Source organism: Peromyscus eremicus, chromosome 8b (genome assembly GCF_949786415.1).
Source record: "Peromyscus eremicus chromosome 8b, PerEre_H2_v1, whole genome shotgun sequence".
Taxonomy (NCBI): domain Eukaryota; kingdom Metazoa; phylum Chordata; class Mammalia; order Rodentia; family Cricetidae; genus Peromyscus; species Peromyscus eremicus.
In genome coordinates this window covers 44,249,065-44,273,838 of record NC_081424.1, presented here as the reverse complement: position 1 = coordinate 44,273,838, position 24,774 = coordinate 44,249,065, and the positions used below count along the sequence as shown (strand labels likewise).

At 39.6% G+C, this 24,774-nt stretch overlaps 1 protein-coding gene across 2 annotated transcripts in view; it reads right to left on the bottom strand.

Moving 5' to 3' along the window:
- Positions 1-24,774, bottom strand: part of Grm1 (glutamate metabotropic receptor 1) — a 360,861-nt gene that overhangs the window by 87,731 nt on the left and 248,356 nt on the right. For both annotated transcript variants that reach the window (XM_059272378.1, XM_059272379.1), the window contains exon 3: positions 6,682-6,917. In XM_059272378.1, coding sequence (XP_059128361.1) covers positions 6,682-6,917 — 236 coding nt within the window. The remainder of the gene's footprint in view (positions 1-6,681; positions 6,918-24,774) is intronic.

The window sequence follows — 24,774 nt, the reverse complement described above, 5'->3', positions numbered from 1 at the left end:
GTATATGTACCATATTTTGTTTATCCACTCTTCAGTTGAAGGGCATCTAGATTGTTTCCATGTTCTGGCTATTACAAACAATGCTGATAAGAACATAGCTGAACAAGTGCTCTTGTGGTGTGGTTGAGCATTCCTTGGGTATATGCCCAAGAATGGTATAGCTGGATCTTGGGGGAGATGGATTCCCAATTTTGTAAGAAAGCGCCATATTGATTTCCAAAGTGGTTGTACAAGCTTGCATTCCCACCAGCAGTGGAGGAGAGTTCCCCTAGCTCCACACAGGGATCGCCCAATGACAGAGAAATGGAATGAGATCTACATGAACAGCCTGGACATGAGTGGGGGTAGTGGAGGGCAAGGGTCGAGGGAAAGAGAGCTTGGGGAAGCGGGAGATCCCAGCTGGATCAACAACAGAGAGGGAGAACAAGGAATAGGAGACCATGGTAAATGAAGACCACATGAGAATAGGAAGAAACAAAGTGCTAGAGAGGCCCACAGAAATCCACAAAGATACCCCACAACAGACTGCTGGCAATGGTCGAGAGACAGCCCGAACTGACCTACTCTGGTGATGGGATGGCCAAACACCCTAATTGTCATGCTAGAAACCTCATCCAACTACTGAGGGATCTGGATGCAGAGATCCATGGCTAGGTCCCAAGTGGATCTCTGGGAGTCCAGTTAGCGAGAATGAGGAGGGTTTATATGAGCGAGAATTGTTGAGACCAAGGTTGGATAAAGCACAGGGACAAATAGCCACATGAATGGAAACACATGAACTATGAACCAATGGCTGAGGGGTCACCAACTGGATCAGGCCCTCTGAATGGGTGAGACAGTTGATTGGCTTGATCTGTTTGGGAGGCATCCAGGCAGTGGGACTGGGACCTGTGCTCATTGCATGAGTTGGCTGTTTGTGAGGAGGTGGGAATGGGGGATGGGCTGGGGGGAAGGTGAGGGGGGAGGGAGGAGGGAGAACAAGGGAATCCGTGGCTGATATGTAGAACTGAATTGTATTGCAAAATAAAAATAAATTTAAATAAATAAATAAATAAACATATTCTCCTGCATGTTAATATCAAATCTCCAGATTAGCTATAATGTTTCAGACAGCGTACATTCTCTGACAGAGTTGCATGGTTAAGGATAATGACAAGGAGGAAGTCTATACATAGTGTTGATGCTATGTTCCTGGAGAAATTTCCCTCCACATTTGGTTGAGTGTGCAAATGTGGAACCCACAGGTATGAGGAGTTGACTGTACTTACACAAATGCAAAGTTCTAGTGCTAGTGTCCGGTCTGACCAGAGAAAGACACAGATATTGACCATTTCACACTAATTCAGTTCTTAAAGCTGTTAAGTTTAACATGACTACACCCAAAGGTGTGAAAACCAGAGAAAATAAATATGCAATCAATCCTTAATCACCTATACACAGTGTTAAAAGACATTTACTTTTCATTACGATAGAAGCTTTCATATTGTTTTCTGATTTTAAAAACAATGAGTGACAGTGTGGTGGCACACACCATTAATCCCAGCACTCAGGAGGCTGAGGCAGGTGGATCTCTGTGAGTTCTAGGCTAGTCTGGTCTACATAACTACCTGGTGAATTCCAGGCCAGTAGGAGCTACACAGTAAGACTATGTCTCAAAAAAGAAAAAAGAAAAAGAAAGTAAAAGGAAAGGAAAGAAAAAGAAAAGGTGCTTATCTTGCTTATTTTATGCAATTTATCTACCCACAATGAACTACTAATAAATGTTCGGAGTATTTTCATCTTTTCATATAATTTTAGTCATATACTGTGGTGATACTTTATTTGTGCACCCAATAAAGCTTATCTGACTATCAGAGGAAAAAGCCAGCCATTGCATTAAATATAGAAGTCAGGCAATGGTAGCACATACCTTTAATCCTAGCATTCAGGAGGCAGAGATCCATCCAGATCTCTGTGAGTTCAAGGCCACACTGAGAACAGAGCCAGGCATGGTGGCACACACCTTAAATTCCAATACTAGCTAACTATAGAGGTCTGTAGGTCTGTACAGACAGACAGGAAGTGGTGTAGCTGGGTGGAGAGAAGAAGTGAGAAGCAGAACAGAAAGGCATATAGGTGTGGGTATACAGGAAGTAGCTCTCTTTGGATGAGGATCTCCAAGTGGTAAGAATGTGGCTGCCTTCTTTCTGCTTTTCTGATCTCAGTTTTAACCTCAATATCTGGCTCTGAGGTTTTTTTTATTAATAAGACCATTTAGCAATTCATCTTACAATATACTTGCTATATTACTTATCACATTTTAAATGTGAATATTGCTGCTTCTTTTAAATTTATGAATTTCTTTTTGCCATTAAAACTTCAATGGCTATGTAACATTTTGTATATCGATAATATGTAGTTTAATCATTTCTCATCCTCCCTATACATTGAGGTTCTAGACCATCAACACATTAAGTAAAATGCTTTAATGAAGTAACAAGAAAATCTTTCTAACTCACTCTTTTCCATTTTAGAAATTTTTCTTGAGTTTTGTTTCCAGAAGTGGAATTAATTTTCCAGAAGTTCACTCTGAAGATATAAGCAGCTCTCAGGCTTTTGAAAATGAAATGTTCCAAAAGTCAACTCCTACCAGCACTGCATGAGACAGACATTCAGTGTTTTTCCATTTTGATTGCTTTGTGATAGTCACAGTGTGTATGTAATTCAGTATCTCACATTCAGGAGGATTACACTTCCTATGCTTTTGATAATGCAACTCGGCTTTATAGTCCTCATTTAATAGCTCTGTAATATTCTTTCCCATAAAAGCACTATAATTACTTAGCCATTCTTATCTTATTGTTGGACATTTAGGATGCTTCCAATTTTCCTTATTAAAAAACAATGAATATGAGACAGAAGGTTTTTCTTGGCTATTGCTGTTACTATTTTTAGATTGTTCCCTTATAATAGATTCTTAAACATGTAATTACTACCCTAAAGGCATGGTAGCTTGGGCTCTCTTAGAAACACGTATATAATTTTGTGGTAGGGCAGTGCATTAATTAAGTGCATAAGTTTACTGAACTCACTGTGTCCTCAGCCTCTTTTTAAATCTACTCCATTTATAGTCACAACTTTAGTTTTATTTTTTCTCCTTTAATTCTCATTCCTACCAATTGGAAGGAAATGGAAACAATGCTTTTTAATTTAGTGTATACTTGTATGTGTCTGTTGTCCAAGATACAATCAAATAATTTGGTGAAAAAGCTCACCAGTTTATGACTTGTATGATATTGTTGGCTAGTCCTATGCTACGGTGTGGATGTCTCCTCAGAATACACGTTGATATTTCATTGGAATTGACAGTATTAAGAAATTGAACCTTTAAAAACTAGATCTTCAAGAGACCATATGAAGGGGGTTATTGCCTGTGTTGCAAGGGGAGGATAATAAAAGGCGTTAAGGGTATTCCCATTCTCTCTCTTCCAGCCTGCTTGTTCCTTACACCATGCACAGGACGATGTAGCCTTTCACTTGTAGACACCCAGCCTCTAGAACTGTGAAAAACTGAACCTCCCTTATGGGTAATTTGCACCCCTTGTAGTATTTTGTCACAGTAGCAAAAAACAGAATATTGTATCTGGTAAGGCAGCATGCCAAGACTCCTGGCAAGCAGAGTTGTACCACAGTAGCTCGGAGACTGCCATTAGTCTTCAAACTGTACTTCTTTTTATGATGTTTGCTTTCTTATTTGCTTTCCAGTTGTGTAGACTTTCCACTTTGGATTTATTTATCAAGCAAGTGAGATCAGAGAAGACCAGCCCAATTCAGTTCCATCCACATTAATGTGGTCTACAAGCCAAGACAGGTCCCAATTTATTTTCATCCATTGTGTCCTAGGGTATAACTTTTCTTTTTCCCTTTGGAAGTTTGGCCCCAATGGCAGTTCACATCAACCCCAAAGATCAACCAAGAAGCTGACTGTCAATCAGGGTTGAGGAAAATGTTACATCTGTTCACCCCTCCTCTGCATCTGCTCTTTGAAATAGACTGGCTTAGAACTCAGGCTAGACTTTTAGGAAGGGCCCACTATACCCAATTTTTCTTTACTTCTGAAATCTCAGTTAACCATAAATTCATCAGTTCCAAGACCTAGCCTCCAGGGCCTTAACATACTCCCATTCTGCTTCTTAGAACCCTTTTCCTGTGCTATGAAATTATCTGAGCTTGCCTCCAGAAAAGACACAGCATGAATTGGAAGGAGGAAACTTCCTGTGGAAGGTCTCTGAGATTAGCCAGTCCCCAGTCAACTCCAACCCTGGGAGATGAACCATGTCCAGCCCAGAGTAGCAAAACCTCTCAGCTGACCCCTAGATTCACGAACCAAACAAATTACTGTTATTTAAGTCACCAACTCTTGGGGGAGGCTTGTTTTGAAGGTGTATTGTGACAGTAGATGAACATTCTCTACAACCTTGCCATCTATGACCCTGACAGAACAATAGTTTAATTCAATTCGGGAACAGAACTCCCCAGTCTAGGGAATGTTCAGTGCGTTTTTTTTTCTTTTTTCTCCTGAGAGGAATGATACATTACACACCTGAATCTCACAGAACAAAGCCAAATATTTGTATGGTTCCTGAAATAAAGGGGATTTTTACCTAAGGCAGTGAAGCTACACAACTCAGGAATTCTGGTGTGCACAGAGATGATGCTGAGAATGGGCCCCATTTACAGTCCTGTTAATTGTACGGTGCTGAGATCTGTGGGATCTGCTGCTTTGTGGAAATACATATCAAAGCTACACTGGGATCATGAAATTCTCCAGCCATGTGTTGTATCTAGACACTGTAATTGTCTTAAGTGTTATTGTCACATGAAGATGAAACACTGACAATAATTTCATGCAGTATTCACAGTATCCACCAGCTGCCTATTTCCTATCATTATTTTCGTTATCATTGGCAATTTGTCCTATTTCAAAAATTAATTTATTTGTTAAGATTCAACTTTGTTGTCTTAAAAGTGTGTGTGTGTGTGTGTGTGTGTGTGTGTGTGTGTGTGTGTGTATGAGCTGGAGTTAAATGTGGGCCCTTTGTAAGAACAATATGCTCTCTTAACTACTGAGCCATCTCTCCAGGGCCCTAAGACTTATTTTTATACTTATTAATGTGTGCCCGTGTGAGCATATGCACATACATGTGCTGGTCATTATGGTTGCAGAGCAAGTGTCTTTCTTAACAGCTGAGTGACCTGTCCAAGCTTCTATTTGTTGGGTTTTGTTTGGTTGGTTTTTCATTTTCTAGACAGGATTTCACTGTGTAACCCTGGTTGTCCTGGAACTCACTTTGTAGACCAGGCTGGCCTCTTACCTGCCTCTGCCTCCCAGGTGCTGGGATTAAAAGTGTGCCCCATGACATGTCTGGTGACTTGTCTTATTTTTAAGACTAGGTCTCATTACATAGCCTGGGATGCCTTCAAACTCTCAATCCTCCTGCCTCAGCTTCCTGAATGCTGGAATGAGAGGCCTGAGCCATCATGATAGATTCCTTCACGACACTGTTAATCAGCACTGTCAAATGTAGCAGCCGCATGTGGCCTAACCATGTTTCAACTTAAATAACTAAAGATAAATGAAATTAATTTTTGGCTCCTCAACCTCACAAGCCATAGGTATGTGTCAACAGCCACATGTGGCTGGAGGCCACCTTAGTGGACAGCAGAGAGCCAGATGTTCATTACTGCAGAAAGTTCTAGTGACCAGCACCGTTCTATACTGTGTTCTGTTTTACTGACTCCATTTGATTGTCTTCCTGGTTATTCTAAAGTATTCACAAGTTAGCGTTTTGGGCAACTTGTTGAATTTTCTGACTGAAGATGACAGCTACAAGTCAATTCACTTTATTGCATGACCCAAAGGTGTCAGCTTTCAGTCAGTTTTGCAGGTCTTGGTGAGGGACATCTACCACCTCCTCAAAGCAGAGTCATGCTTGATAGTCTGTCAGCCAATCGCTTTAGCTCATTCAGGATGTCATTCAGGATCAACTCAGAAGTGAATCTCAGTCTCCATCTTCCTATCATTGCCATAGCCTAGGCCCCTAGTGATTACATCATCTGTGGGGTCCACCAAGCCCCTGAACATCTTGGAAAGACATGCTACCCTTCCTACTGGCTTAAGTGAACAGTGTACCAACAGCAGCCATCCACCTGGAAGCCACCAACTGGTGCCCAGGTGAGATTGCTCTTTCTTGGCACCAGTATCCACAAACATCATGTTGGCTGTGTGGACTAGGATGATGCAATCTGTTCCTCTGCTAATCTGTACATTAAAGCGGTCACAGAGGAAAGGACTAAATCAACATATGTATCTGTGGCTACCATCACCTAAGTGTGCAAAAACACCTTTTCCTTCTAGTTCAAACACTGGATGTCTGATTGCTCTGTTTGCTTGTCATCTACTTGTATTGTCTCTTTTTGTCATAAGCCCCATCAGAGACTAGTCTTCTTAACATACAGGAACACAAATCCATGGGGGGAGGGGACTATATATATTAACTTTATTTAAGCTATTTTATAAGCTAAGCTTTCATTATTTCCCACTTTGAATCTCCAGCCTTGGTGCGATTTATTCACATTCATAGCCTGTAATGGAACTAGAGAAGATGACCCACACTGAGCTGCTCCTTTGCCAATAGTTACCTGTGCAGATTTTTTTAAAGTTGGGGTTCTCCAGAAGGTGTCCAGGTAGACGACACTGGAAGCGATGTTGCCAGAACTCAGGGAACCAGGGATTCCTTGTGTTGGTATCTAGCCTCAGCTTCAGGAAGTAGTCATCAAAGGACCTGACCTCTGGAGACTGCAGCTTGATGGTGATTCCTCCGTTGGCTTCCACCTCATAGCCTTCAATGACTTCGTCTCTGTCTGCCCATCCATCACTAAAAGCATTCAGGGATTAGGGTGAGGAGAGAAGAAGACAATGTCTCACAAATGAGCTCAGAAATGTCGAGAAACCAAGCAATCCAGAGAAGTTAAAGCCCACTTTGAGCCACTGTCACTACCCGCCAGTGGTTCCCCTTTACTAGACAGGAGAAAGTTGTAGAAATTAAAGCTCCTACTTGTGTATTTGCATGGGGAAAGTGATGATAACAATGATGATAGTGTCAGTGATGACAGCCAAAGTTCACTGAGCCTCCCTCAGTCAGAAGATTCTGTCAATCACTTTCACAGAACGGAGATGAAACATTTTCAGAAATTACCTGAAGTTTTGCAAGGTCCAGGCAATCAGGTTCCCGTGTCTAATTCTCACAATGCTAAACAATAAAATCACCTTGTAAATACTGTCCACATCAGAGACAGTAAAGCCCAGGTGCTCAGATTCTTCATTGAAAGCACTCAACATGTGAGGGGAACCCTGCAGGTGGTCATGACAGTGAACGGGACTGTGAGGAGGTGAGAATGAAAACTTGGTTCAGATTGACTTTGTCAACCAGGATCAAGACTTCAGGGAGTCTGGTGCTAGGTGGTTTACTCCCAACAAATTTAGACAGTACAATTTGGAAAACAGTTTCCTAGTGTAAAACAATCCCTGGTACACAAGGAAGTGTACTTACACAGAAACTTAACTCAAGTACATGTCATTTCTTCCAAGAAGATGGGTTCCAAAGGTAGACTACCTGTACTAGCTTAAGGGCCTAAGGAAGGGTCTGGCCTGGTTTTGGCCGTACAGATAGCGTAGAGGTCATTGGGGCTATTAGCCACCTCCACTCGTGGCAATGGGGGCTTGTGGTAGGACCTCTGGCTTTACAGATAATGTAAGGGTTATTTAGATTATTAAGCATCTCTGATCCTGGTTGTGGGAACTTGGTGGAACCCTTGGCTATAAGGGTCATTTAGATTACCAGCTACTTCTAGTCTTGGTTGTAAGTGCTTGATATGGCTTGACTCAGCAGATAAAACAGATCATGGGGTTATTAATCACCTCCAATGCCAAGCTTTCTGCATGGAAGAAAAGGTACAGCTTCCCCATTAGAAAGACAGTCCTATGTTCTTAACATCCCTGGTCTCCCTGGAGATCTGTGGGTTCAAGGACTTTCTTGCTCTGCTCTCAACAAATGTGGTTTCAACATTATACTCAAACCATTTTAAGAGTTGTATGTTATGAAGTAACAGATTAATTTAGCAGTGTTTGCTCCTGGGATATTTTTCTCATTTGGCTCCCATAGAAGTGGCCAGAGTATTTTCCCAGTGCTACCCCAAAATAATAACATTTATGGAAAACCACCTCACTCCCAAATATAGACCTCCTACTCACTAAGTGGATGTCACTGACATTTCATCTAGAGGGTTGAGTTTTTAAAATGTGCTAATCTTCTCAAGCATTCACATCTTCCATGGGGGATGTAGTATCAATTAAATTCAAGTGTACATGTGACCTGAGAGGTATCAAGAGCTGAGCACACAAAAAGCCTTGCTTTATTCAAAATTATTATGATATGTGAAAAAAACACTGAACTTGGCTGTACTGAACTAAAAGAAAGCAGGTTTGTAACTGCCTAGGGAAATATTGGAAAAACACTACAGGACAACGTAGAGAGGTTGGTCCGGGTGACCAGGCCATCCAGGTTTGTTTATTGTCACTTATTATAAATTAGTCTCATAACTTCTCACAGAAACTGGGAGGCAAAGTTCAGCATACATTTCAAAAGGATGGCTCCCAGACCCAATAAGAAAGATATACTACGGTTATAAAAACTGGCAAGCAGTTGGGAGATTTCCAACCCAAAGGGGTGACAAAATAATTTACAATTATAGGTTTGCCAGAGTCAATGCCCCCAGGAAGCTTAGTAGAGCTAAAGGGCATGGTAAGACCACCTTGGCCAGAAAGTAGATTTATCCCTAGACACAGACATATGGCACAGCCACCTGAAGTTAGTGGAACAGAATGCTATAGGCTATACTACAGAAAGTGTCTTGTTTGCTTTTCACAGAGCAGGGAACTAGCTGAGTACATTCAACTGAGCACAGCTCACCCCTTGTTACCTGGGAAAAATGTGTTCTCTCCTTAGCTGAGCTAATTAGTTCAGTTCCTCTCTAGAGACCCTCAGTGAACCACCATGAGCTAAATTTTCAATGGGTCCAGAATGACAAAGAGTAGGGCAGAAAATGTGCTCCTGAATTTAAGGGACTTTGAGGCACAGCATAGACTAACCAGACCAGAGCATGTGGGTATGCCTCCAACCCTGCTAAAAGAGTTACTTCACAGCCCAGGATACATTCCTTTCCTTTATCTGCATTCACATCACAGTCACCAGGATGCTTAGCTACAACTTCAACTGAGAATAAGACACATTATTTCCTGCCTACCTTAGTATCACCAACATCTGTTGTGTATTTAAAGGTAATTTAAATACAAAAAGGTTGCTAAATACAAAAACAGACATCTAACAAGAATTACAAATCCTATGAGGTTAAAGAAGTGGTCAATATCACCATGAGGGAGAGAGAGAGAGTGTGAGTGTTTGTGTGTGTGTGTGTTGAGACTTCTGTAAAAAGGTGATATCTGACCTAAGGAGGAGGCAGCATTAGTCAGGTCAAGAGTGGGGAGAGGTTGTATTGGTCTCTGGTAGAGACAGTTGTCAGTACAGCTGGAGTAAGAGAAGTGTGGCATAAACTGTCATGGGCATAAAAGTTCCAGGCTGAGGACCAGGGGATAGGCTAAGATATTGTTAGCCTGTTACTCATAAGGTCCCTCTTCCTTCCTCCAGCAGGTTATGCAGCCAGAGAACAGTACCCCTGATAGATTGTTCTGCTCACCATCCCTGAATATGAAAGGTAGTCAAATTGGTTGAAGAGATTGACTTGTTCACCTTCCCTTTTGATCAATCTACTAAGAAAGGCATAACCTTTAAATACATATTTTACTTATTGTCTGCTGGAAAAAAATGCAAATCATGATGAAAGGCAATAGGGATGCATTTAAATTCATACATTAAAATATATTCAGTCACACCTTAACTACATCTACAACAGCTGGAGACTTGAACCGTAGTTCATGTCATGTTCAAAAGTGAAGCAAATCAAAACCAGTTAGACTTTCAAGGACTTCTGCCTATAGTTAATACTTGAAATCAAAATGACTTGCAGCTTAAAGAAAAGAATTACTTTTTTACGTAGAGGGTAGTCTGGATGTATTACTTTCCAAAATTAAATATCATGAGAGGTTTATTTAGTTTACAGTCTATTTAAGAAATGTATAATGTTATAATTTTACATAGCATTTGAATGAAAATTGTATATCTGATTTGCTTTCTCCCTCTCTCCCTCCAGCCTTTCCCCTCTCTCCATCTTCCCTGTCTTTCAATCCCTCCCTATTTTCTTTATTTCTTTATGTTCTTTTTTTTGTAAAATAAAATATAATGTGTTAATCCAAGAAGCAGAAAAATTTTGACCTGCATATCTTAGGAATTCTCTGTGAACATAGATCAATTTGCAGTTTAGGTAGTTAGAGTCCTACATTCTTTGATCATAAGTTGAATGTTTTCACCTCCACTAAGATGGCACCCTTTCCCCTTCCAAAAGTTATAGCTGGTGCTAAATTCAATAAAGATCATAAAATAAAGGCAAAAAAATGTGGCAGCAAAACCATTCAGGCAGGATTACTGGATGAATATTTATTTAAGTAGTGTGTGGTTGGAATATTATATGTGAGCTTAAATCTGTTACCAGTGATGCACAAGGAACTTTAGTTGTCCTTGGATTTTTTTAAGCAAGGTATCATTAGGCAGCCTTGGCTGACCTAGAACTTACTATATAGACTATTACAATATAGACTAGTCTGGCCTTGAACTCATAGAGATCCTCTGCCATTAAAGGTGTGTGCCACAACTCCCAGTAATATATATATACACACACACACGTGGAATTTAAATAAATAATCTACTTAGAAACATTAGTAAGGTAACTCTTCATTTTTATACTTTAAATTACTTTATGTGTATATCCCTTGCCAAGTACACTTACAGAGAACGTTAAAGGTCATTTTCCCATTTAGCTGTGTCAGGGATTTGAGTGATGACATTTTATTTTTGGTGGGTTTTCTACGAAGTGTGTTTTAACAGAGAGCCAGCAGCATGCCTTGTGGTGTGCACTCTACTTGACCTGAGGTGACTTCCATCACCTGGTCACCCCTCATGGGTTGGGAATGCACCCAGCCTGCTGGGAGGTGACCCCACCTCGGACAATGCCAGACTCCGAAAGGCACATTTGCAGCCTCTGGCAGCTTCTGCTGTATCATCTGCTTCCCAGTTGTGAGTTCTTTTCCCTGCCCGGAACCTGGAAACAAAGCTGCACAGTGTGGAGGAACAGAGCGATTGTCTAACAGAAAACCCCAGGCCTTAAGGATTTCTCAAAAAATACAAGAACCACCAGTTCTTACCCTGCTTCGGTTATTTTGTGTGTATTGAAGTGTGCACCTACCTGTTCATATGTGTGCATGTGTGTGTGTTTGCATGTGAGCACTGGAGATTGACATGAAGAGCCTTTCCCCAACTGTTCCCTAGCTGCTTCTTGCAGTGTGGTCTCTCATGGAAGCCGGGACTTTGGCTAGGCTGGCTGGCTAGTGAATTTCAGGGAGCCTCCAGTCTTCACTTCCTCAGAGCTGGGGCTCCAGGCACCTGCTCCTGCACCTGGCTCTTTCTACATTTGTGCTGGGGATCAAACTCAAGTCCTTATGCTGACTTGGCAAGCACTTGGCTGGCTGAGTCATCGCCCCAGGCCTCTGCTCTCAATACTTTTACTCAGCAGTTCTTCAAAGGGCTGTCCTCACCTCGCCAAACTATTTTCCTCTTCCTTATAAAATTTCACGTTTAAAACTCGAATAATTGTAAGATTTCTGCTACCAAACAAATTCTGACTTTAATAACAGGAAAATATTGTTTCTTCAAACTCCATTAGTGACTTCACTAAGCTTCATGGATACTATTTTTTGCAAGAAATGGATAGTAAACAGTGGAAATTATAAAATATATTAATGTCCCTTAAATATGTAAATATTTTAGAAAATATATTTATATTTTATTAGTTTAAATCTGATGGTATACCAATTTTTCTTTAAAGTGTTATGAATTCAAAGAACTCTCTTTTTTAATAATTTATTTTTATTTTACTTTCGTTGGTGTTTTGCCTGTATGCATGTCTGTGTGAGGATGTCAGAAGCCCTGGAACTGGAGTTATAGACAGGTGTGAGCTGCCATGGAGGTGCTGGGAGTTAAACCTGGGCCCAACAGTTTTGTTTTGTTTTTTGAGACAGGGTTTCTCTGTATAGTCCTGGCTGTACTGGAACTCATTCTGTAGACCAGGCTGGCCTTGAACTCAGAGATCCACCTGTCTCTGCCTCCCAAGTGCTGGGATTAAAGGTGTGTGCCACCGCCCAGCTGCAGTGGCTTTTTTGCACCCATCATTTAGATTAATGCAAATCACTTGAGTTTTATCAAAATAAATATTCATTCACTCATTGAGCAAAAAGAAAAGAGATAAGACCGACATTTTATTTTTGCATTTACTACTTAGAAGTCTCCAGACTATAACACAAGAAAATAAGATGAGGATGATCTCAGTCCAGTGGATTTGCTAAGGTGAGCCATAAGCCTGGCAAACCAATTTGGTCAGATATCCCAATACAAAGCACTGGAGAACAGAGCTACCAGGAGAGCAGTCTGGAATACATCTCCCTGCAGACTGTGCTGTAACTGAATGTTAGAAGTTCTAAAGGTGAGAAAATAACCAACCAAAAGACTTTGAAGGACCGAACAGCACAGAATCCAGGGCTGGGAACACTAAGTGTTCTCTGTTCCCAGTGTAGAAAACTCCATATTTCTGTGGGGTTGGTTGAAGTGTTAAGGAAGGTCTTTTCTCAATGCTGAGGAAGGCGTGCTCCTGAATTCAGTCCTTTCTAGCAGAGCCTAAGGAACAAGATACTCTAACCTCCAATACTCTTACTACCATCCTTTCTTATGGTAGTAACTAGAGCTACCATAAGAAACAGAGAAGTACCAGTGCTCAAAGACATACAATATATAGGCTCAAATAAAAACTATCAGACACTTCACTCCATGTGCAAGATAATAGGAAAAGAAATATTAAAGTGATATTTCTACAGAATTACTATATGGCAATGTAGATAGATCAGCATATTCCAGAGTCACATAACAGAATAACAATGGGTATATTTTAGATTGAGGAAACCTCTGAGTTCTCAGGAGACAACTTTGAAGAGACATCACCAGACTTTGTGAATTCCTAAACAGGAATAGTAGCTTCCCATAATATAAGATGGGTTTGGGGGCATCTCAGAATATGGTTTTTAATTTTTTTTGTTGTGAGGCACTTGGGATGTCACTCTGAGCTGTTTAGTAATGAGATGTTTCTGACTTTGTAATGACAGAGAAATAGTCTTCTATGTGTAATAATCATCTCAGCCTCAACTGACAATGTCACTTGTGAAAGAAGCATGTGAACTCGCATGGAGGGAGGGATAAGGGGCAGCATGGACAACAACAAGCCAGGATTTTGAAGATGAAAGTAGAGGGGAATGAGCTATGGCTGAGTGGTTTTCCGGGGCCATTCTTTAACACTCTGAGATGGCAATGAGGATGTCAGAATCTTTCAGTTTCTTTGTAAAACAGATTTATTTTTCTAACTTGAACAAAAGGTCAAAGCACACCAATTTGTGGGCTTCTGAAAGCAAATCCAATGGTTTAGTAACTTCATTAATGAATTTCCCCCAACAGACACAGTTCAGCTTACCCTAACCTTTCATTTCTAAGTCCTACTATTAGAAGAAAGAAAATGCCCATACTAGTTTGGGGTCAATAGCTACATGTCTTGTTAATTCATTTTAAAGGTCTAAATAATTCCTGATTTTTTCATTCAAAGTAAAGTATTTTTTTAAATTATTGAAGTTTCTTATAAACTGGTCAAATAAATTCATATGTGATTCTCAAAATAACCTATAAATAACAAATTAAATTTAATCAAGAACCAATAAGTGATCCTTGGAGGCTAGAAATAGCAAGAAATAAAGACCAAATGCTGAATGAGAGAATGGAACAGCAGCCCAAAGAAACTCAGTTTCTGTGCTGGAGATCCAGGGGATGGAAAATGAGGTCTAGCATCTATTTGTTCATGGCAAAGAGGTTCCATGAACCATGGCAGTCATAGAGCTAAAGCTGATGCTCCAGTATAAAGCTGGGAGTTTTGAACACCTGCCAAAGTCAATAGAGCTGGAATGGACAGGATACCCACCAGCCTTTGGAAGCTTAAGTCAGTGCCTGGAGTAGGATCAAAAGCACAGGAGCTCATAAAGCGCATGGTGATGCATGAATATAAAACAGAGCCTATGGTCCCTGTAGGTCAGGGCTACAGGCCTTCCTGAAGCCCACAAGTTACAAGTTTTGCCCCTCAGCTGTTGACAGGTGGTGGAAACTTGAAGAGATGAAACAGAGCTGGAGGTTTTAAATTCCTGGAAGGGTGTCATGAGGACTAGAACCATTCTCTTCCCCTCCTCTGTCCTCCTTTCCCTCCCCTCCCCTCCTTTCTACCCTTTTCTCTTCCTTCCTCTTCCTCTCCGTCTTTTCCCAGCTCTCATCATAAGATACTACCAAAGACCCAAGCAAGGGAGCCAGCCAGTCATGGACTGAAGCCCCTGAGACCTCAAGCCAGTGCCTCTTGTTTTGTTTTTTGCTTTTTGTTTTTTGTTCATGTGCTATCTCAAGTATTCGTTATGTGACAGAAGCTGACTCACACAATGATACAAAAGCCATAATCAAAGAAATCATAAAGTCTCCTGTAAGATTACAGACAATCCCTAGAACCCACGTAAAATGTCTTTGCAGGCCAATGTTAACAAATGGCTTCAAAAATCTTAAGAAATCTGAATGTTTACTAGATAAATGGGGCAGATGGGGAAGTGCACAGATGTTCAAAGTTCAGTTAGGGAGTCACTTTTAATGGTCTGTTCTACAACATGGAAAGTGGACTTGTTTGCAATGTATTGTATTTTTAAAAATATGCAAAGAGGGGATAGAGAGATGGCTCAGCAGTTAAAAGAGCTTGATACTCTTGCAGAAGACCTGGGTTCTGTTCCCAGCACTAACAGCAGATGGCTTACAATCACTTGTAGCTCTAGTTTCAGGGGGGTTGATGTCTTCTGATGTTTGTGTGTTCCTGTAAGCACATGGCACACTTAAACTCACACAAGCACACAGGCACACAGTCACCCTCACAGGCACAGCACATACATACATACACACACACACACACACACACACACACACACACACACACACACATAAATCTTTTTTAAAAATTGTTCAGAGCCCTCACAGAAAATAGTATATAAGATGACAGATGTGTCCATTAAACATTTAATCAATCACTATGTATGTATATCATAATATCACACTGTACTCCCAAATACATGCAATGATTGTTTGTCAATTAAAACCTACTGAGATGAGTGCACTATCATACATGAATTCATACATGTGTGGACTTGCACTAACACACACACACACACACACACACACACACACACACACACACACACCAGAGTAGTAAACTAATAATATTCACAAAAGGATTAAATTTTGGTTTTAAAAAAGTTATACTAATGTTGTTCATATGCCATGATAAATTCCAAGAATATAGTGATATGAAAGACTTAAAAATAATCAAAGATCCTTCTGTCCAAAAACTGGCAGAAACAAACCACACCTTCTTCAAAACATCATCAACTGCTAAGAAATCAAATGGAAACTAGAGAAAGCATTTGAAAAGGCAAACTGTAGCAGGGAATGCAGCACAGTGCAAGAACAAAGCCTTGAATTTGATTCTCAGCACAGGAAAAAACAAAACAAATCAAGAAACACAATAACCAACAAGGGAGAAGAGAAATAACAACATGGCGACATGAAATTCCAAGTCTTTCAGTAATTACAACTTAATACATTGGGGTAAAACAGTGTTTTCTATGGATTTACGAAGAAATTCTCACAGCTACAGCTTCTGTGTAATAGATTCATCTAACATGTAAACATACCAAAAATATAAAGAAACAAAGGAGTCACCAAACAAATGCCAGCCAAAGTAAGGTGGGGAGGGGTCTATTCACATAAAAAACCAGTTTGTTTGCAGCTAGATGTCATTATCAAGAACAAGAAGAGTCAGTACATCTGGAATATACAATAATTTGAAATTTATATACCAAATCACACAGCTTCAAGACAGAAAACAAACTCATGAAAATCATTATCTCATTCCCTCCTTGTAGTACATCATACTTGAATTAATTATTAGACTGAATGGGTAGAACTAGAAAAAGTACTCATTTAATTAATTAAAATACTATATAATAAGTAAAAAACACATTCTGTGGCTCTAAGGAGGATGTCTATTGCCAGAAATGTTTATATTGGAAAAAGAGGAAAGCTAAAAACAATGAAGTAAATATAAAACTTAAAAAGCTAGTGTCAGCCATGGTGTGTCCATACCTGGGAGACTGAGACCTGAGGATCACAAGTCTGAGAGAAACTAAGGCTACATAGTGAGACCCTATGACCCTATCCCCCTCCAAGAGGAGAGACAGAGAGTCGGCCAAGCTAAAAATATATTGCTTCTTAGAAAACAGTAAAATTACAAAATCCACAGTCCTCTGAGGTTGCTCCTACAGATGAAAAAGAAAGCACAAATGTGCAGCACTTAGAATAAAATTAAAATATAAATTAGGATACAAATGAAATTCAAAATAAAATTAGAAATACTATGAAAATTTTACTATGATACCAATTTAACCCTAAACAGACAAAGACAATTTCCTAGAAAACCTTTAATTAACAAACCCAACTCAAGACAGAGTATAAAATCTGAATAATCATATGCCTAATTACAATGAACACAGTAGCCTAAAATACACTCATTAAAAACTACTGGATTTCCAGATGGGTTTCCAAGGTTCCAAAGGACAGAAAATCACTATCTTCTACAATCTTATGTGGGGATTTTTAAAGTGAATACTCCCTGACGCATTTTATGAAGGCTAAGCCTTAGAAAAATCCCAAAACTCATTCCAGTATCTTTCAAGGGCTAGTTGCAAACATGAATATTACAAAAATCAAATTCTAGAAGACATTGGAAGATCACACCACAAAAGGGACATCATAACTATATTGAAGTAACTAAGTGAGGGAGTTGGTTTTCACTGATGACCTCATCAGAAAACTATTAAAAAGTTGAGTCCTCAGACTAAGGTTACTAATTTACCTGAAACGTCATCCCCTTCCCCCTTTTTTATTAGATAAATCATTGGGATACTTTGATTAAGGTGACATCCACACAGTGAAGACCAACCATTTTAGATGGATGACTGTGGCAGCATTGAGAATAATAGCCAGTGTGTTGGTAATTGCCACCTCTGTCTAAATCCAAATTATTTTCATTGTAAAAATAGAAATATTCCTGCCCATTAAGCAGGGATTCCCTAGTCCCCCTCCCTATGCCAGTCCTTATCCTAGTAATATTAAAATATTTGGTTTTAAAATTTCTTTATTTGAGTAGTTGGCTTAAATTTTTAAAAAACATCATTGAATGTTTTGACTTAAGATTAGAATTTTCAACAAGTTCTAAAATAGCACTAAATATACTCCTGCCATTTTGTAGTATATGTTTGTACAAAGTAGTGTTCTCTGCATAGATGATTATAAAATAAAAATGTTGATCAACTCTGAAAAATGCTGTTGAAGCTCTGCATCATGTGGGGTCAAATATTCAGCCAGGATTAATGTTTTTATGTGACAATGAATAAATATACACCTTGTTAGTATGTAAATTTGCATTTGTTTTTAATCAATGATAATATTATATGTATAGCATATCAGAGAATTGTTTTCAAATAATTTTTTTAATTATTATTACTAAATGTTTGATTTCTATACTTACTTTGTATAGCTATATACCAGGGGTCATGTAAAAATTTTTAAGTGAAAGGGATCAAACAGAGACCTAGAATAAGAAAAAGAAATCAATAAAATGATTCCTAATGATATTCTGCTATGCTCATGGATCAGTGCCTAGCCCAATTGTCACCAGAGAGGCTGTTTCCCAGCAGCTAATGGGAACATATCTTCAGAGACTCACAACTAAACATTAGGCAGAGAGACAATCCAAATTAGAGTCCTTCATAGGGTCCCTCCCCTTGGAGCTCAGGGAACCCCATGGAAGAAGGGGAGGAAGAATTGTAAGAGCCAGAGGGGTCCAGGACAACAGGAGAACACAGCCCACAGAATCAATTAAGCAGTGTTCATGGGGCTCATAGAGACTGAAGAGGCAATCAGAGCCTGCAGGGGTCTGTGCTAGCTCCTCTGCATATACATTATGGTTGTGTAGATTGGTGTTCTTGTGGGACTCCTAACCGTGGGAGTGGAGATGTTTCTGACTCTATTGTCTGCTCTTGGGACCCTTTTCCTCCTACTGGGTTGCCTTGTCTAGCCTGGATATGGGGGTTGGTACTTAGTCTTATTGTATCTTATTACATTGTGTTTGGTTTATATCCCTGGGAGGCCTGCTCTTTTCTGAAGGGAAATAGAGGGGGAGTGGAGCTGGGGGTGGGGGGCGGACTGAGAGGGGTGGAGGGAGGGGGAACTGTAGTCGAGATATATTGTATGGGAGAATAGAGAGAGATTGGAGATAGAGGACGATTTTCATATATATATGAAATTAACGCAAAAGTTCATCAAAAACAAGAGATAAATACATGAAATTATAGTCATACATTGAATACTATAAGTAAACGAGAAAAACTGATCTATTGAAGTAACAAAGAATCTCATCTACATAAGGCTGATTAAAAATAGATGCTAAACAAAATATAATATTTAAGTCATGCAGTTACAGGTGACATCTCTCTAGTTGTAAAAATCAGAATCTTTTGAAACATAGTATCTACTGAGAGACTTGTGGGCCCCAGGTGACAGTCAATTTCCTTACCTGGATAGGAGCTACATGAGCATTTCAACTTAATTAGAATTCTCTGAGCATAACACATTTTGTGCCCTTTTCTGCCTAAATGTTATACTTGAAAAATACATATATTTAAAAGTAAGACATATACCAACTTTTAAAGTAATTTTTAAAAAAAACTAAACATCAGAAGTAGACATGCTTACACATGTGTACATGAACACGAAGAAAAGGAAGAACTGAAGTGCTCAAAGTTAAACTGACTGATAATAAGACAAATTGGAGAGTGTCTATCACTTCCAATTAAGTAACATTGACCTAATCTATCAAGTCTGATAAAATTAATATATTAAATCATATCCCCAAGAAAGAACCAAAACTATGTTGTGTATACCTAAGAAACTATTTCAAGAAGCATGAAAATAAAAGGTATGTAAGAGCACACCTGAGAAATATAAATAAAAATAAGCCAGCTATCATAATTTTTACATAAAAAAATCAAATAACTTCAGGCAAAAGCAGATTTTAAATTCGGGTAATTAATAACTTGAACTCCATACGTGATAACAATTCCCCTTTGCTGTTTAAAAACCTTCTCACAGGTTTGGGTAATTAGAGCATAGCCATCTTTGGGGATCTTAGCCAGCCTACCTCAGTATGACCTTTGGTCTGTAACGATCCACATCGATCCCTTATGAAAAATGAATTCATCCTACCTCACTCAACATTTCCAAATGTTTTTACCTACTGCAACATCAACTCAGAGTCCAAAATTTCATCTAAATCTCATCAGCTCTTTATTCTTGGGTCTCATCACCTCAATCATCATGTATGAGTTTGACCGGAAATGGTCCTGCATCTGGGAGCCGGTGAAATTCGACAACAAATTATCTGGTCCCAAATAAACACTGGGACATGAGTGAGGCTGCACAGATGTCCCATTATACAGGAAGAAAACGTAGAAGAAAGCCATGCATACCAATTGCAGCCCAATGAAAGACGAAAGCAGACGAACAGCAGAGCCCAAGGACTGCAAATGGTCCTCTCATTGGGGACTCTGTCCTCTGGGTGTCAGGGTTGGCTGTGTGAGAACTATGTCCTCTGGGATATGTGGTAGCTCATGTCTACAGATGGGGAAACATACTTTGCTCAGTTCATGTCCTGCCTGCCTAATTTTGTGAGTCTGACACTTTTGCTTCATCTGAAACTCTCTGTGTCCCTTGCCTGCAAGGCTGCCAGTGTTTCATGTTTGCAAGATGTCCTTAAAAACCTGGTAGGCTCCCCGTGAGTTCAGGAAATGGATCTCATTAGACAGTAGATTCTTCAATGGGTCTTTCTTATATAATCCACTCTGTGATTGTAGATTCTCTGTGGATGGTTGAGACACCAACAGGGTTTATTCTAGTCTCTTCAAAAAGCTCCCTGAGTGAGTAGGTACACTGAACTCTTTTTTAAAAACTTTATTTATTTTACATCCTGGCCACAGTATCCCTTCCCTTCTCTCCTCTCAATCCCTCTCCCAGAATCCTGGTCTGTTCCCACCCCTGAATCCACTCCTCCTCCATTTCTGTTCAGGAAAGGGCTGGTCTCCCCTGAGTACCAACACAACATGGCATATCAAGTTGCAGTAAGATTAAGCACCTCCCTATGTATTAAAGCTGGGCAAGGTGACCCAGTATGAGGATAGGGTCCAAAAAGCCAGCAAAAGAGTAAGAGACAGCCCCTGCTTTCACTGTTAGGAGTCCCACAAGAACACCAAGCTACACAACTGTAACATATATGCAGAATGCCTAGGTCAGTCTCATGCAGGCTCCCTGGTTGTCAGTTCACAGACTGAACTCTTAATCTTGTTAAAGCACTGACGAAGAGTTTTTACAGTCTGGACTGGCTAAAATTTTCTCAAATTATTTATTCTTACCTAGTAGCTCTTTCTTCAGTTTATCTCCATTGCACACTCCACAGCAAATTCAAAAACAAAACAAAAAAAATGCATGCCCAACCACAAAAAACTGAGACAAGCCTTTAGCCATTTGCTTAGAAATTGGCAAATATTAAAGCCATAATTTACAAATTTTGCTTTCCATATAATCTCAAGGCACAATTCAAGTAAGTTTTCAGATACGCTATAACAAAGACCCTCTCCCCTCCATCTTCAACAGCAGGTTCCTCATCTCCTTTGGGCCCTCACTAGCAAGATTTTAATATCTGTCTACCCACTGTCTGTTCATAACATTGCTTAGGACAGCATAGGTATTCTCTACAATGTTCCTTTCTGCCTTTTGATCCTCCACTAGCAGAGGCAATTGCATCCACATTCTTGCCAGGACTCTGTTAAAGACAAGCTAGGCTACCTACCATTCTCTATGATATCCTCCAGACTCTGTCCATGGACCAACCCAAAGGCCATACTGGCTTTGCACATGATTGTTATGTGAGTGTCTCACTACCCAGTAGTAGAAATCTTATTAGTTAGGAAACTAATGATAACTGGTGATCCTTAACTTGATGGTTGAAAAGAATACAGGTGTATTAGATTATACCTCTGGAAATGATAAATCCCAAATGTCTCTCACTTGTCTAAAACCAAGGTGACCAGAGTGTTGCAGTCTTTCAGGAGGTTAAAAGACTGAATCCATTCTTCCCTTATTCTAGATTCTGCAGATAACCTACATCTGGAAGTTTATGATGTTCTCCCATTTACAAAGGCAGAAACTGCATCACTCTGACGTCTCCTCCCATCGTCATAGTTGCACACTGACCTTGGCCTCCATCTTATTTGACATGATTGTCCAGCTCAGAAAATCTGGAATAACTTCCCTCACCTCAAAATTATAATTTTAACTGTATCTGTGAAGTCCTTTATAGCCTTTAAGAAAGGTAATGTGTTTATAGGTTCTAGTAATGAGAAAATCTATGTCCTTAGGACTGTCATTATTCTACCGATAGCAGAGAGTGACCAGAGGTTACTATGAAGTGGGAGTGTGAAGTGTCTGTTCAGATGATTTGTGGGAGAATATACAGCTGATTGGAAGGTCTGAAACTTAGAAGGAAGCAACAGCAAGAATAAGTAAACTCTTTAGAAAGGAAGCAGGTCAAGAGGAATCAGTAAGACTCCAGGGGATACTGTAGACATATGGACATAAAGCTAAGAGGCTAAAATTACACTGTGCATATTACTGGCTGGCCAACATATTAAGAGACCAGTATATCAGGCTTGGAAGAAAACCACTCCTGGTGGATGCAGGATATTGAATGTTTTAAAGAAAAAACAACAGCACAAAAATCTCTTTTTGAGATAACTCTGACAGCAGGACAGAAAGCAAGTAGAAGATCAGAAAACTAAAGCCTGTAGTTGAAGACAGCTGAGCTCATGTCAGAAACAAAATTTTGTATCTGTACCTTATGACCCTTTTCAATGTACTAAAGTGATATTATGATTAACTGAAGTAGAAAGGCCGAGAGTTAAAGGCCCATGAAAATGTCCTCAATAGAACCCTCATCCCCACAGGAGAGGAAAGCCACCAGTAAAATGGATCACTGAGCTGCTTTCAAAACAGCTCTAGCTAAAATTGTGGGAAAACCCCAAATCCTTACGTATTAGAAGAAAATTCCCTTTCTTGCTAACTTGTCAACAGCTTCCTGATGAAATTACAATAAGAATCTAGATTACCTGAGCAAAATTTTCCCTCAAAACCTTGGAAGCTATTTTCTTGTTTCCCAACCTCAAAGTTTGGATTACCTGCCCACACTGAACAAATATAAAGAACAATCCATCCCACCATCCCCTTAATGTCAGACACCACAAAAAAAAAAAAAAAAAAAAAAAAAAAAAACCTTAATATTGCAAGCCTGCCACTCACCGCTGCATTCATCTGAGCCTGCTCACAGTTTATAGTTTACAAAATGCTGTGCAGGAGGCTGTGGGGTTGAGACTCTTCTTTGCTCAGGAACAGTCTCTTAGGATGATTTTATCATATGGGGGTTTTGTCACTAGCTCAGGGCATCAATGTTATTTGACTTAGGTTTTTACAAGCTGATTTTTAAGCCCCTTGTCATGAAAACTTGCCAGCATGGTGACTTTCCAGTTATGAATCCCTCCCTTGGATCCAAACACGAAGCCCTTTCCATTAGCAGATTCAATTGAAGAAAAGTGCATTTATGTGCTGGCATAGTGATAAAATTTAAAGAGTTTGTTCCTGCACGGAATCCTGGAATTCATTTAAGAAACTGAAATTCCTTTATCGGTAAAACATAAGTGCAATGTTATAGATAAAAATCTTGACATTTCAGCCACCAGTTACTTTTCTTAAAAAGCAAACGAGCAAAGATGCTGTTTTCTTTTAAGCCCCACACTATCTAAATGCAAGGATTTTCTAAGTAAAATATCACCTGGTAAATAAAAAGCACATTCTCGTTAAATTCCTTTCCAGTTGGGACCTTTTTTGTATGCTGAGTTTTCTTAAAAGAAACAGCCTTTGAAAACTGAAATTAAAAATCTATTTAGAGGCCAAAAGTAGCTTTTTCAAATGACTAAGATTTTTCAATTTTTTTTAGAATTTCAAATATACAAAAATACTTCAAATTCAATGTTTTAAAAGAGGTATCAGCAATTCACTGAATACAGCCAGGACATACAAAGATAAATGTGACTACTGAAAATTACGTAGGAAGTATAACCCATGAGTGCAATACAAGTGTGGTAAGGCTGACATTTGGATGAGCTGTATGAGTGAGATAACCTGGGATATAACGTGAAAATTAAACTCCTGTGGACAGGACAGATTTCATCCAGTGTATGTTTAATTTGTACACTATACATTATCATATTTTCCAGACAGCAGGCCCCTGAAGAAACCAGGCACAACTCCTGCTCTTGGATTCTGACAGAACAGCCAAAGGTAGATAAACCACAGTGGTAACATATTTCAAAATTTCAAGGTACAGGCCTATGTGTTAAGCACTGTTCTAAGTGACTGATGAGCTTTCTTTCGTTGTTCTTAGAGCAATCTCAACTATCAATGGGATTGATCTATGACTTCCCAGGGATAAACTAAGTATAAGGATATGAAGCTAGCCAAGTACAAGGACAAAGACTAGTTATTTCTAAGCAGTGAAGATCCACTGAACAGTTTTACAGAAGGAAGTATGAGCTTCATTCATTAAAGAGAAACCATTACTGATGTTGAAAGGATATAGAAAAGAGCCAGAAACCTTGGTCAAGAGGCTTACAAATCAGTCAGGATCACAGATCATGTGCCTGAGAATCAATTTGTGAGTTAAGTACAAGAGATGGAGACTCTTGGGAGAGATCTGGGGCACATTCAGCACACCTTGGTGACGAGTAGGCATGAAGAGGCAGGGCAAGAATGAGCCTTTGTTGCTGACTTGAGCCATAGGTAGATGGCAGTGATGTTAACTGATGGGGAAGCCTGTGACAAGTTTGAATAACTGAGAAAGTGTCGGGTGGATGTGATTCATTCCTCCATCGGAGGGAATTCAAGAACCAAACAGATATTTATCCTGATGATAGCCAAGTCTCTTTGGTCTTTAAAATTCTCTGAGTGCTTGAACAGACAAAAATAGTAACCTAACAGGAACACCTTTGTTCCCATTGGATGACTGCTGGACCTAAGACCAGTCCAATCTCGTTTCACTGGATTCCAGAGACTTTCTTGTCTGGAAGGAAGAAGTACATTAGCTGAGGCTAAAGTTTCCAGTGTCTGCACATCCTAAGAGCCAGAGTTCATCTTCAGAGCTTCTCATTGTATTGCTGGTAAAATG